General features: G+C 37.7%; 1 protein-coding gene across 2 annotated transcripts; it reads right to left on the bottom strand.

Annotated features, from left to right (window-relative positions):
• Positions 1-9,379: 9,379 nt before the first annotated feature.
• Positions 9,380-15,054, bottom strand: LOC137169620 (sterile alpha motif domain-containing protein 12-like). 2 transcript variants are annotated; one of them, XM_067572891.1, is made up of 4 exons: positions 14,939-15,054; positions 11,639-11,785; positions 11,275-11,415; positions 9,380-10,918 (listed from the first exon to the last, which is right to left on the bottom strand). In XM_067572891.1, exons 2-4 carry the CDS (start codon positions 11,757-11,759, stop codon positions 10,902-10,904), a joined length of 279 nt encoding a protein of 92 aa, XP_067428992.1. In that variant the 5' UTR covers positions 11,760-11,785; positions 14,939-15,054; the 3' UTR covers positions 9,380-10,901. The 2 variants fall into 2 exon arrangements, with proteins under 2 accessions (XP_067428992.1, XP_067428994.1); XM_067572893.1 differs by having other exon boundaries at positions 9,380-9,810.
• Positions 15,055-15,614: the final 560 nt, after the last annotated feature.

Here is a 15,614-nt window from a genome sequence, read left to right as displayed (position 1 = left end):
AAATGAGCACCGGGTCTGGTGCAGAAAGTCCCATTTAACTCAAATTTATAATAATTGGCTTTCTTTTCATGTTCTCTCTAATTTCCCATCTTTCTCTCTAGCATCTAACTTTACAGTGTGTTACAAAAATTAATGTTCACTTCTGCTTTCTGATACTTAATACTTTTTTAACTATCATACAATAAATACCACCAATTATTCTGTTCACCTCAGCTTTTAGATGGTGAATACCAGAAACGTGGGGTTTATGCAGCATTCAGGTTATCTTCAACAGTAAAATAAAGGCTTTCTTACAAAGAGGAAACCAAAGACAGTGGCACAGTAAAATTCATCGTAGGTCTTCACAAAATAGGTGGTGGTGATGTAGTGAGTACTTGTGGGTCATGCAGTGGCTACCATTGGAGGCTGATTTCATTTGTGGCGAAGCTGATAAGTGTAAAGCTCTATTTGCATTACATCTCACTCAACAGATCAGAATTATATAACATTAGATCCGGCCTACTCAACTGGAGGCCTGCAGTCCACATCCGGTCCAGAGGCAACCTCTGAGTGGCCCAGCAAGCTTGAATTAAATAGGCTATTTTAATTGCAATTTTAATATTTTTTTAATTGTAATATTATTTTATAAGAATATATATTTGTTAATGGTAATGTTATTGTGTAGCCTAAATAATTACAGCACTGCGCAATGATCTAAAATCCGTGATCTGTCAGGAAACAAAACCAGCATGACAAACGCGTGTCGTGCATGTGCAAGCGGGTCTGCCATCTTGGACAGCTAGGTACAGCAACACCACTTGGACAAACCACATACACCCACCCAACTCAATTGCGCCCTGTCAATGTACATCCACAAAAAGTGCTTGTTTTTGCCACTGACAGGCTCAGATTGTTATTATAAGTGTCTGACAACGTTATGGAAAGGATCTCTACAGAGAAATCAAACTTTTTTCTTTACCTTTCACTTGATCCAGTCTGCTTGTTATTGTGTCTCACGAAGTCTCGCTTGGTGAGACACAATAACAAACAGACCGGATCAAGCGAAGAGAGAGGGAGAAGGAGATGTCATTTTAAGGATTTTGACAAGATAATTGAACTTTTTTGTGGAAAAACTATATTGGACAAAAATTATTATTCAAAGAAACTATTTTATATACACCTTAAAACATGTCCAGAGGGGATCTTTAATTTTTACTGCTTGAGAAGACTATATAATTGTTCAAAAGGATATGTTCACACACACTGCCCTGCAAATAGAGCAGTACATGTGCTTTTTCAGTGACACTCTTGATACCAATTTCTTTCCGCACAAATGATTTCACGGTAACCAAAATACCAAATGGGCACAGAGAAGAAAAGAACCAAGTGTGTGCCTTGAAAATGCAGTTTAGCTGGTGATGCCCCACCATCTGCCATCATGAGAATAGATCTTGTGTTTACTGTTTGACTTGTTTGGAGTGGTTAAGATGAAATTTTCCTGATCAGAGGTTCACCATTAATCACATGCAGTCAGAGAAACATTTGAGCTGTTGTGATGGTTATTCTCACAAGACTTAAAAGGCACCAGGAGCCCATCCTGGCTTTGCTCTCTCTCCTTCTCTTTTTTTACTCCATTGCTTTCAATACAGAGAAGATAAATCAAGTGCTATGAGTCCATTGATGTGAGGGGAAATAGATGGGTCATTTGTTGACAAAACCCATTTTCCCACTTCCAGGTAAAAAAAAAAAAGTACACTGTGTTGTTTTATTTCTTTTTTCTTTTTTTGGCTGTAGCTGGAGGTTTGCCACCCTATCCACCTTCCTTCCTGCATCACTCGTTTGTCTTGACAAATGGGTGAGTTTGGGAGCAGACAGTCATAGTGATTGGACCAGTGCACATACACACACATATCCACACATTTACGCTCAGTCTGGCCTTGTCTGCTAGAGGCACAAGCTGTATAGGTGGTGAACAGGTGCGCTCTGATAATAAACTCAGCAGGAGCACCAAATCTGCTTTTATTTTTTAGTCTCTATTATCCATTTCCCTGTCTTTCTTCTTTTTTCTTTCCCTCTGTTTACTGCCAAACAGGTACATTAGTTAAGCCAAACAATTTGCATCAAATACCATTTTAACTGTAGAAATTCCAAACTTGCTGACAGAAAATCAACAATGACACGGTTTACATGTATGGAGAATTAGCTGAGATGGACTGACATCAATCTGATTAGATTAAACTTTATGATTTCACTGTACAATGTAGGAAGTTCGAGTTACAGTTAGAGAGATATCAAAACATTTGCATCAATCATTGTCAACACATCTGTATGAATAAGCCATACACAATTAGTCTTATCCTCCTCCCTCTGCCCTGAGGTGTTTTTTTTTTATCCGTACATATCCGTTCTCACCTAGAGGGATGGTTTGACTCAATGTGTGTTTGGTTACGCCACATTGATCACAGCTGAAATGAAGAGTCTCTGGAGGGAAAAGCTGCAGGCTGTTGGATGTCTCTCTTTCCGCTGCAATTCGATTGCTAAGAAACTTCATGGCAGAAATCCACTGTGAATGCAGCAGGAAACATTGAATCACAATGAGGATTTGAACCATGAAGGAATAAAATGATTTTGAGTGTAAATTTGCTGAATGGTCATAAGAATAGTAGCATGGGTATTGAACTCATGCATAAAATGGTAAGAAAAAAAAAAGTACTGTCAGTTTCTTACATCTTACATCTATCTTATACCCTTGATAAAGTAGAATCCTTTTGTAAAGAAAATGTTCCTTTTTCCTGATTTCACCCTTTACTGTGGCATTAAAAAGACTGTAACTTTGAAAGATATCTACTTGATTTGATTAATTTGGATGGCTATAGCTTCATATTAGCTTCAGATAAACTTTAAAATAATAAGGAGGACTGTGGATTTTGGCCCCCATCACTTACATTGTAAGTGCATTGTGAGGGGATCTTCTAATGGTCAGTATGAACAGGAGGAATGATCATGGCAAGAAAAATCTATTTCAATGTTCATTTAGGCTCCTGACTATTGTTTTAAGACAGAAAAAATGTGAATCTGTCCCTTAAGCTGAGCTAATCTTCTCATGGCTTTAGCTCCATTAACACACACACATGGGAGTAGTATCGTCCCTTCTGTCTCTCAGCAAGAAAGTGAATTATATTTTCACAAATGTCAAACTATCCCTTTAAGAGAAACAAGTTCTCAATTTGTCACAGACACAATTTCACCTCCAAGATTTTCTCAACCTGTCTTGGGATTTCTACATTCTCTAACATTATTAACCTATAGTTTTAATATGTCTCAATATTAATATGTTGATCTCCCCCACAGTTAGGTCCAGTCACCTCTAGAGCCCTCTTCTTGGAGCTGGAAAAAATGTAGTGTCTTGTCAAGACCTCTACAGCAGAACAGAGCTGAAACTTTTTAAACTCACTGCACCACCTACACGTTCTGCATCTTGACTGTACAAGGGTAGCAAATAAATATATGCGTTTCAAAGCAGTCATTTGTCAGGTGCCATGTTTCACATTTTGTAGCTCTACAGTTGGTTACCTACAGGCTGTGGCAGGTTAGAGTGATTTTACAAGCAAGCACAGACTCAGAGAAAATTTAATAAATGTGATGTGGTGTTTGGTTGCTCTCAAGTGACAGTTTCACTCTTATTGCAAAATGCTTGCACGCACAGGCAATCTTACACACATGCGGAAAGATGTGTGGACGTATGCACAAATGTGAGCTTAACACACATTTATTGTTTAAATGCACACATACATATGCACACAGTGGAGACTGTGAGCTATACAGCTGGGTATGATGTTGAAAATGCATTTCAGGTTTCAACAGAGCAGAGGGAAATCAATTTGTCATGTTATTACTCACATGTAACCATTCAAATACTTTTATGTAGTTGCTTTTTGGAAACTGTTCTCACAGGGGAATGGTGCCATACAATAGCATCACCACTTCATTTCAAAGAGTAACTGCACCTGAAAAAGTAATTAATAAGTCTTCACTGTGCAACAGCATGCAAAAACATAAATGAGGCTCTCATAGGTGATCCCCATTTATACATACAACCGATACACAGTGAGTTGAATCACAGCATCATTTTTTTTTTTTTTTTTTGCCTTATTGGGCTAAGTAAACTATAAATTGGATAGCCTCATATTGTTAACAAAAGTCAGAAAAACTCAAAGAAAAAAATCATAGAAAATAACCACAAAAGCAGGGTGAGACCAAGTCCATATTTAAATCTCCAGGGGTAAGGATTTTCAAATGATCAATACAAAAATCATAGTTACCCATAATTTATGTTAGCTGTGTGTCTTTTTAGCTAACGTTGAATTAACAGTAACTTAACCCTTATAATGCTACATTCACTCATTGTGCCCTGTTTTGGATTATTATTATAATTATTATTATTATTAGTTGACAGGATTACTAGTAGTTTAATCCCTCAAATGCTAGCTTTGTGTCATGCTAGCTGCATGTTAGCTGGCATTTTACAGTAAAGCCCCACCAATTTTATGGTAACATTGGATTGCTGGTAGCTTAGCCCCGCTAATGATGTTAGCTTTATGCCATGTTAGTTAGCTGACATTTCTGGTAGCTTGTGTGCTTTAGTTGTAATTCGAGTCAAAGATATTGGGACTTTCTGATGGCTACAATAACTCCCAGTAGGCAAAAAGACCACGAACATGTCAATAAACCTGTTGTGGCATAATGGCCACCATTGCTGACTGTTAAAGGAAATCCAGTATCACTAATAAAATTGTTTTATCCAATTTAAGAGGAGTTACTGTGTGTCTGTATCTGATTTTACTTGCTAAGAATCCAATACAAATATGTAACTCCATAGAAAATTAGTTATTTAGGCTTTATTTCCATTTAAATGTTGTGCCAAGGCTGGCAATAATGTGTGGCACTCCCATGTTGGTTTTTCCATTTTTCCGCCCACATGGTGTGAATTTAGTATTAGCCCTGTCATTGTGTAATCTTTCTTGATGTGTAATCTTGATCTGCCAGCAGCACCAATCCACTAGCTGCTTGTCCTGTTAGCTGACATTTGCAAACTAGCCAAGAATGTGAATAAATCGCTCTCTAATCCTTGTTATCACCAGCAGTTCAGCCCACGAGAGGAAGACACCGACTAATGTTTTAAAGTAAGCTGGATGCCAACAGCCAATTTTCAAGTTGTAACAGCAACATAATGTGACAAATTACTGCTCCCAGAAGTAGAACTGATACTGTTTGGAAGCAGGCGCACCGGCTCTGGTGTGGAGTGAAGTGAGCAGCAGATTCCTGGCATTGCCTTCTTGACTTTCACATCCCCTTTGAACTCACAGTGAACTTCTCGCTTTTTCCTCCTCTTCTCGTGGTCTGACGCTAACTCATTTTTCTTTCAGAAACTTTTGATCTTTCTCTCCCTGGTGCAGCCATGAATAAATCACAAGAAAGTGACAAAGAGGCTGCAGTGGCCAAGAGACACTGAAGGACTGAGGGGGAGGAGGAGGAGGCTCTCAGCTGACTTTCAACTGGCCTGTTGCAAGCGTGGGAAGAATGGCTGCCATTGGTACAACACACAGCTGTACAGTTGGCCTGGCGGATGGTGGATAAAACATCATGGCTGTGCTAGTTTGTGGATTTATGTCTTATGTTTATTTGTGAAAGAAACTAGGAATTGCCTTCATGTGGTAAATTGAGTCAGTTTAATTGTTCTTGTGGTGGTGACATATTGTCAACAGTCTCTAGCTGTGTTTTAGCTCACTTTCCCGGTATCTGCATGTTTCTCAGTCTCTATTATGGGAATAAGAAATTGCTGTGATGAATTGAAGTTGAGCAACACATACACAAATATCTTAAGTGTCCAGTTCAAGTGTCTTATTCCAACTATAAAAAAATCCGCTAGAATGAAATATTGTTTCTTCAGGGCCAAGGTATAAAAAGAGAACATAAAATACAGTGGTGCTTGAAAGTTTGTGAACCCTTCAGAATTTGCAAGTCTTAAAACTTGATAAAGAGACATCAGTTAAACAAATGAGACAAAAAATGATCCAGTGTTACATATTTTTGTGTTGCAAAAATATGTGAACCTCTAGGATTATCAATTAATTTTAAGGGGAAATTAAAGTCAGGATGTCTTAATCTAATGGGATGACAATCAGGTCTGAGTCTGGGAGGCCCTGTTGTAACTCAAGAAGAGTAATGTGTGAGCTTCACAACACAGGTTTGTGGAAGTGTGTCATGGCTCAGATAAAGGAGATTTCTGAGCACCTTAGAAGAAGAGTTGTTGATGCTCACCAGGCTTGAAAGGTTACGAAACCATTGAAGAGTTTGGACTCCACCAACCGACTGTCAGGCAGATTGTGTACAAATTGAAGACCTAGAACACCATTGTTACTTTCCCCAGGAGGGGTCCACCAACAAAGATCACACCAAGAGCAATGCGTGTAATAGTCCAGGAGGTCACAAGGGACCCCAGGGTAACATCTAGGAAACTAAAGGCCTGTCTTGCAGTGGCTAATGTCAATGTTCATGAGTCCACCATCAAGAGAACATTGAACATTGCATGGCAGAGGTTCAAGGAGAAGGCCGCTACTCCCCAAACATCACTGCCCGTCTATGGTTTGCTCAAGACCACGTGGATAAGCCAGAAGGGGATTGGAAAAATGTGGACAGATGACACCAAAACTGAACTTATTGGCTTGAATGAGAGGTGCTATGTTTGATAATGAGCAAACGCTGCATTCCAGCATAAGAACCTTGTCCCATCTGTGAAACATGGTAATGGCAGTATCACAATTTGGATCTCCTTTGCTGCCTTTGGACCAGGACGGCTTGCAATGATTGATGGAACTATGAATTCTGAGTTGTACTAGCAAATTCTACAGGAAAACGTCAAGGTATCCGGCCGTGAACTGAAGGTTAATAGAAAGTGGGTCATGCAGCAATGACCCTAAACACACAAGTCATTCTACCAAAGAATGGTTAAAGAAGAAAGTTAAAGTGGAAGTCCTGACCTTAATCCAATAGAAATGTGGAAGGACCTGAAGCAGGCAGTTCATGCAAGGAAGCCCACCAGCATCCCTGAGTAGAGACTGTCTGTAAGGAGGAATGGGCTAAAATTCCTCCAAGCTGATGTGCAGGGCTGATAAACTTTTGGTTGAAGTTATTGCTGCAAAAGGGGGTCACACCAGTTACTGGAAGCAAGTTTCACATACTTTTGCCTCACACAAATATGTAAAATTAGCTAATTTTCCACAATAAATACATGCATAAGTTTAATGTTTTTGTCTCATTTGTTGAATCAGGTTCCCTTTATCTAGTTTTAGGACTTGTATGAAAATCTGCTCACATTTTGGGTCATATTTATGCAGAAATAGAGCAAATTCTAAAGCTGAGTTTCAATGTGCATCCTTGACTTTGGATACAGTTGACAAAACAATCTCAACTCAGGAACCATTTAATAGCTTTTCTGTAACTTTTGATCAATCTGTTGATTGTCATTGACAGATTCAATTTTTTCTGAACACTTTAAGGACTTTTCATCTATGTTGGCTTTAAAGTTTTAAAGTGCATTCTTGACCTTAGATACAGTTAACAAAAGAATCTCACTTCAGGGTCCATTTATTATTTGTTCTGGAGCTTTTGATCATACTACATCATCTACTCAATCTTTGTCAACTGCTGTTTCCTAGGTCAAAAATGAACTTAGAAACTCAACTATAAAATTGTTTCACTGTATGGTTGAAAATGTTATTCGTAAAGGCTCATTTTACAAAATGAATGACTTTTTAATCATTTTGTAATCATAGAAACTGACATTTAGACTTAATAATACAAACATGTATTCAAGTACATGATTACAGGTTACATTACCTCATGCATATTGCAACCCCTTGTGATAGTTTAATTTTAGGTAACTGTAGATAAATTGTATTTTCATTTGTGTATTTAGCATCAGACTTCTCATTCTGGCTGTGTCATCAGGGTCAGTGGTGTTTTTCATCATCCCCTTCACTCTCTCAGTGAGGTGGATTTACGTTTGTGCTGTGTAAGCGCTTCCCCAGCCACGCCCCACCAAATCAAATGTCACACCATCTCTTGGGGTATTAATCACACTCACAAGTGCCCGCACGCACACACACACACACACACACACACACACACTGAGGCCTAGAAACGGAAATAAAAAGAGAGGAAAGGTCACAGGAAGTTTTGGTGGAAATAAGTAAACGTACTCTGACCTTCTTTCTCACAAACACATAGAAACACTCCAGCCTCATGGTTACATTTTAATAGGTATGTTTTTTCATAAGCATGTTTTTTCTTGCCCTTGGAAACTTTACTTCAGCTTTGCACACTTCAGGTAATAAATGGGCTAGTCATAAGTCTGAGAAAACAGAAAGGTTTTAAGTTTTCTTTTAAATGTGGAAACAGTAAGTGACTGATTTCAGGTCATCTGGCAGTTTGTTCCTGAGAGCAGGACTAAAGTAACTAAAACCTCCCTCTGAAGCCCTGGATCTTGTTCTGGGTATAGTTAGACAACAACTACCAGATGACCTGAGGGGTCTAGTTGGACCATAGTCAGTGAGCAGGTCAGTAATATACTGGGGAGCCAAACCACTAAGTGCTTGGAAGACTAATAGCACATTTTTGCAGTTGATTCTGTGCTGTACTGGGAGACAGTGAAGAGATTTAAGAACTGGTGTAATATGTCCAGAGTTGCGTGTTTGTGTAAGGACTCTAGCTGCTGCATTCTGAATGACGTGCAGCCCTGAATGAAAAGCTAAAATAAGCTGATACAGCAGATACAGAGTATGATACTGTAAGACACTGTTGAATAAGAGGATTTCTACTTTAAAGCGACTTAAGTGTAAAAGAAAGGGGGGAACTGCAAGATAAGGGGTTCAATATTAAAACATATGTCCTGTCAGTTTCAAGATGAGGAAAAAGAAAATATAAGAAGGTGACTAACTTTGAAAAGAGAGGAAAATATGATGTCGTATGGGGTGTAGCCATGTTGTCTATGGGTGTATCATGGCTACTTTAATTGCTGGTGTGACTCATGGATTATGATCAGACTGATATACAACTGATGCCATGGATGTGATGCAGTTTGATTATTAATATCATAAATATGATTAATCATTAATATGATTTTATTATAATTACATTTAGTTTTATGAGTGTTTGCGTTTTCACTGTCTCAGAGGCTTTTCCAACCAGACAAGAACAGAAGTACAGTACAGGAGGCTGCAGCTGTTAAAACAAGAAGATGACAAACAAATGACTGATTACAGTAAAGTAGAGCAAGTACAGTCTGAGAGGAGACTCTCTGGAACAGAGACAGATGATTAAAAAACTCAGCAGGCAGGAGGGTGTTGCCAAAGCACACTTTTAATTCAAACAAGCATACTGTAGTGCATGTAGTGCAATGAAAAAATGCTCAGAAACAGATGTGACCTTTTACATAATACATGTGATATACATACATACTTGTCATATAATAACGCCTCTGAAAGTTTTAAGACCACTTGAATTAAGGATATTCACAAGTTATAAATCTTTCTGAGAACCAGCTGTAGACATTTAATTTAGAATTCACCTTAATCACAGACAGCCAGCATATATCAAGAAGAAAATAACATCAAATCCAGACAAATTGTGCAGTTTAGCTGTAACTCTTATATTCTGTAACATTTGAAAAACAATGCATTGTTTGTAGTTTATCAGTCAAAAATATAAAATAAAGACATTTCAAGTCAAAACATGCGGTTCAAACCAACAGCTGGATCAGTTTCAGTCAGCCTGTGTGGGACAAAAGCAAACAGTACAAGAAGTTTTACTGTTAAGAGTTAAGAGGCTTTCTAATCTGAAATGTTTAAATGGAAAACAAGCTACTCTGACTTTTGAATTGATTCATCGACTATTTTTCTCTCTACAGTAATTTCCCTGTTCTTCTATGAGTTAAAGCAGCTATAATCAATATTTTCAAATTAACAATGGATCATTGCTTATATGTAAAAGTGGAACTCATACACATTTTCACACACTGTAGAGTTCCTGTAAGCCCTGAGCTAAATATTTCCTACAGGAGTTGGTGGAGACCAAAAGCAAAGCCAAAAGGAGAAAGAATATTTGTCAAGAGAAATGATTGATGATATGTCAGTCTTGTGTTCACAGTTTTGTTTTTCTGCTGCCCCTGAGTGGCTAAAAAATCAGTTATTACAGGTTTAAATTATAACAACTGTAATGAAAGTCTACAAATAAGTAGAAAACAGTAACAGACACAAATCCACAATATACTACATTTACAACCTTGTGGTTGTTTTCAGGCCTTGTTTCAAATCCATTAACAAACAATCACATGCTCACAATTTAATTTTGGATTTGGGCTTGACTTAGTTTAATTAGTAGGTTTCATCCACTTGACATAACTACGTCTATTCTGACACTTAATTGGCCTAATATTTTGAGATGTGTAAATCAAGTGCAATTTAGATGGAGAGAAAGCATCATCTGCTATTAACAATGCAATGCAGGGTGTTATTGTTAGTAATAAATGACTGTCAGTGCATAATAACTTGTATAAAAATGCATTCTGCAAAAGTTGGATGGAAACCTGCTCTAGAGAAAGAAAAAAAAAGACAGAGACTAATGGAGAGTAGGGATCAGAAAAAGACACTCAGAAAAAAAACAAAGCTCATCCATCTGCACAGGTCGGATTTCACACAGGAAATGGGTTTCTTCCTCTCTTCATTCCTCATTGATTCTTTTTTCTTTTCACCTTCTCTTATGATTTCCATCACTCCCACCTTCCTCCCTCTTTCACATGGATGGATGAATAGATGGAAAACAAAAAGTATGTGGTGTTTCTTCTGAAGATATTTATTTAACCGTTACGGAGAAAAACATTCTGAAAAATAAAAAATGGAGTAAGTAAAAGCTGTTAGCAGAAGCAGCTTTTCCACTCTTTGGACATAAATGCTACACTTGATTTTTAAGGTTTATTCTAAAGGTGGACACATCACATATGTTTCCTTATTGACTGCATTTGAAAGAAACATACATGCCTGTGATTAATCTGCAAGAAAATCATTAACCTCTCATATATTCATGCATGATTTTCTGTGCATGTTACATTAAAATGTTGGTACCCACCGCTAAAAAACTGTGTTTCACCATTTTGAATGCACAGCTACTTTTCGACATATATTTTATTAATTCGGAGCGCAGTGAAAACCTGAAGAGTAAGTCATTTGGCATTCTCACCAGAGCAGATGTCAGTGAGTTCATCGATTTCTTCTTGAACTCTGAGGAGGAGGAGGTCCTGCAAGATTTCCTGCTGCTGCTCCTCAGCTTCCACCCCGAGAAGCTCCAGGTGATGCTCCTTTAATCTCAGCAATGCACGGCCTGGAAGAGAGTCATGCATAAGTAAGTATTCATCCAGACACAAAGTGGATGTGTTGAGTGAAAGTTAGGACTATTAAAAGCAGTAAAACAAAACCACAGTATGTTTATTTAACTAATTCTACCTAAAAAATGCTGCCAAAAATGAATATCCTCTTGATTTCTGGATCTTCTCATTAAACATTTGTTCCAGTAAAGCAAATCAAATTAAATCCATCGGTTGTACCTGATATAGCGTGTTTAATTATGGCTTTATGGAGTACGCCCATTTGAGTTGGATACTGTTCCTGCACCCACTCCAACACTTCTTCCACCGACCACAATGACACTCGCTTTGACAGGTCCATCACCCTGCAACCACATCAGCAAGACCCTGAAAAGGCAAAAAACTGAAAGATTCATAACATAGAAACATTGTTCTGGAGAGGAACATCTTAAATACTGAATTCTATCCATTTTTAGCCCTTTGATTTTTATTATTGATTAATCTGCCATTTTGCTTAATCATTTTGTCTCTAAAATGTCAGATAATAGTGAAAAACATCTGTCATCATTTCTAGGAGCTCATGGTTTTATCTTCAAATGTCTTCTTTTATCTGATCAATCGTCAGAAATCTAAAGTTATAAATAATATTCAGTTTACTATGATGCACTGTATGACACAGAAAAATGTCAAATCCTCAATTTTCAGAAGCTGCAACCACCAAATTTTTTGCATTTCTGCTTAAAAAAATGATTCATTGACTATCAAAGTAGTTGCCTATTAATTTTATTAATCAGCTAATCGATTAATTGAATAATTATTGCTGCTCTACCCTCCTGACACCCGCAGTGACAGGAGCAAAATAATGCTTTCAAGTGCTCTTTGTAAGTTTCTACTTATTAGGTCAGAAATTGTACATCATCTATGAAATATCTCAAAAAAAAAAATGCCATAAAAATTTCATTGGTTTCTTCGAGCAGCAGTCCAAATACCAACAATACTGAGTTAACAATGATATAAAACAGAGAGAAGACGCAAATCCTCATGTTTGAAATGTTTTGCATTTTTTGGTTGATAAATGACTTCAACTTTTAATCATTCAGTCAATTAAAAATCAATGGTGATTGATTTTCTTTCAGTTAACCCAAGAAAACCAAATATTTTGAACAGGAAGAAGAAGCTGATTATACTTGTGTCAATAACAAATGTGCACCTAGTGTTACCATGGTTATTAAAGTTCACCAGGACACTATTTGAGCTGAGTATTTCAGCGGCCACTCCTGCGAACGTGCAGACGTCCCTCAGCAGTACATGTGAAGTTTGAGTCTGAGCTGAACGTAACAGCGAGGCGAAATCAACCAACTCTAACACTCGGAGGTCAGAAAAGTTTTCATAGCAGTTGTTTTGGCTTTCCTCCCAGCCATATCCTCTTGGGGTGCACCGCTATACGGCGAAAACTGTTAAACAGTTGATGTGACCTTTTCAGCGGGCCAGTCTAGTTATTGGGTTATAAATACAGGAATGTAATTTTTCCTGTGTTAATTAAGGGAGATGCGTGATTGGCCGAGGCAGTAACAAGGTCCCAGCGGAGTAATTGACATACAGAGAGTGAAGACCTTTACACCGGGGCAAAGAGACAGAGGAAAGTTCCCTTCAGACTCAGGTTAAATGAGGACAAAAGCAATCTCACTGTTGTCTGTAACGTGGCTTCATCCCTTAAAACAGCATTTCTTAAACTATGTGGCTCCTTAACTCAGCCCCTGTGGTTCAATATCTGCAGGGAAATAAACTGACTGTATATTCAGCTTGTCTTCTTTGCTCTGAACCATTTCATTTATCTTTATACTGCCCACTTACAACTGAACCAGGACTTGTAAATAAAAAAAAGTAATATGCAGTAACAAGCAGGTTGGGAAATTTGCTTTCTGTATCACTTCCTGATTGTGTGGTGGATTTTTACATCCTACTACTGCAATTAATTAACCTGTGTTTGTTACAAGTTAATCCAAATTTATGTTTAATTCTAAATTAAACACATTAAATGTATCCGAAGTGCTTTAAGTGTTATTAATCTCACTGATGTATTGCTTTTTCCCAGGCCTGATGTTTCCTCTTTCACTTGCGGCTACGCACTACTTCTCCTATTATCTGTTCCTGCTGCAATCGTCTGCTTCTAGTTTGACAGTTTTATTGATTTTTAGGATGGAAAAGTTAAAGTTACTGTGTGGGCACTTCTGTTTGCTTCTGTTTGCTTTCCTTGGCAACTTGATTTCATATACAGCACAAAAACTGAAACTGTATTGTAAGTACAACTGCCCAGAATCATTTTGGCCTTCTGCATTGCATTTGCATTTTTATTTATTTTGTGTAGAGTTGAGTATAACTTGACATTATTTTAATATTTGGGCTTGTATAATGCTCAGGTACTTCATATAAACAAAACTCAAAACCTCTCAAATGTCTACACACAAGCAGCAGTAATAGAAAGTAAAAGAGCAAACGTCTGAACAAGCATACAATACCAGCTTTTGGTATTTGACAGTTTTCTGTACTTGGTGACATGGATATATTTCTCTAAGTATTTAAGTTCAGTACTCAGCCCTAATGCTGTTAGATTCATACCAGTTTGCATGGCGTGAAGAAATACATACAAGTAAAACCTTCATGCTATCAGTTATGTTCTATGGCCGGACTGAATTTTATTTCTCTTTTTTTGGAAATACAGCAAATATCCAGAGTTTACAGGACAAACAGGACATATTAACAAGTTGCAGGATTCAGTCATCCTTCATGCATCCAAAGATGTAATCCTACCACCTTGTGGTTTCCTGCAGAATTGCATCATCTCCTCATTAAGTCTTTAAAACAGTTTTTATGTGAGTAGTTATTGCTCAACATCTTTCTGAAGAACTTAGGCATGTTTTTGTCAGCTTTTCTCCATTCTGCATGATGCAATCTCTTGATGCCTTTCCCTCCCCCATGTTGGGAGAGAGTTCAGGCCAAATTCTGCTCATAATAAGAGCAATAGCTTGATGTTGAGTTTCCTTTTGGCAAATGTGTAAAACATAAACTCATCAAACGCCTCTTCTAGCTTATGTGATTTTGTATGTTTTTCTATATATTCACCAAGCATCACTTATCAAAATATCAACTTTACAAACTGACTTCACACTGGTCAGTGCCTCTTGCTTAGCTGTGTATTAAAAAAAAACTGTAAAAACGTATAAATGGCTAAATTGGCTGAATAATTTAAGTTCAGCTGTATGCCGAATTGAAGCAGTTGCTCTCAGATGTTATTAGCTTGTTATAACAGGTGTGAGTTTATGCCGGCAAAATATTACTAATTAAAACATCCTAATTTTAAATGTAATTTGGCAGGGCATCAGAAGATGCCCCGCCCAGAGGTTTACAGCAACCCAGCGATGAACAAAAGTCTTTGAACATCAAACATTGATCATATGTGGCAGGTGTTAAAACACAGTGACAACTTTACAAACTTTATCTTTTATGTATTTTGGATTAGAGAGAAGAAGTCATATTTACCTCCGCCGAGGTTCGTTGGTTATTGTTAAAAATTAATGGCGAGCTTCGTCTGTACCTGTACAGTCTATGAAGTGTTACTTTAGGTACATTCCTGTTCCCGGCTCCACCCAGCTGCTGAAGATGCCTTCAGGTGTTGTCGGAACTTTTGGTATCTGTATGGTACATGTATCTTAAGAGACAACACAAAGGCCCAATCATATATCTTGTTGAATCAAATCACATGAAAACCTTTTTAGGAAATTGTTGTCATGTCAGCTGAACCTGACCAGAGCACAGATCTGTTTTTTTTCAGTCAAGATGTGGCATCCTTTGTTTGGCTGTGGAAAATAAACACTTCCATTACGTCCCACAGGACGATATAAAAGTGTTGCCCTGGGCAACGCATTTTATATTCCAGTGTCCATTTTATTTGATCTTCATGGTAAGTTTTTTCTGAAAATGTCTGCTGGACCTACCAGTCATATCAACATGTAAACTACAGCATGTGTTCACTTATCTCAGTTTTTGTGAAAGGCCAACTATGTATGAGAGTGTTATGTAAATACCTGATATACTATGTTTTAGATCTGCAACCACCAATTATTTCCATTATTGATTATTTTCCGATTGATTTCTCCATGAACCATTTCAACCAATCGTTGCACCTCTTTTGTGACACATATGGATAAAGTACCAT

Source organism: Thunnus thynnus, chromosome 18, assembly GCF_963924715.1.
Source record: "Thunnus thynnus chromosome 18, fThuThy2.1, whole genome shotgun sequence".
In the NCBI taxonomy this organism is placed as follows: domain Eukaryota; kingdom Metazoa; phylum Chordata; class Actinopteri; order Scombriformes; family Scombridae; genus Thunnus; species Thunnus thynnus.
This window is presented reverse-complemented; position numbering and strand designations above follow the sequence as displayed.

Coding starts and splice junctions, on each gene's coding strand:
- LOC137169620 (XM_067572891.1), bottom strand. CDS start 11,759: ATGGACCTGTCAAAGCGAGTGTCATTGTGGTCGGTGGAAGAAGTGTTG. Junction 11,416..11,638: donor AATTAAACACGCTATATCAG/GTACAACCGATG, acceptor ACTCTCTTCCAG/GCCGTGCATTGCTGAGATTA.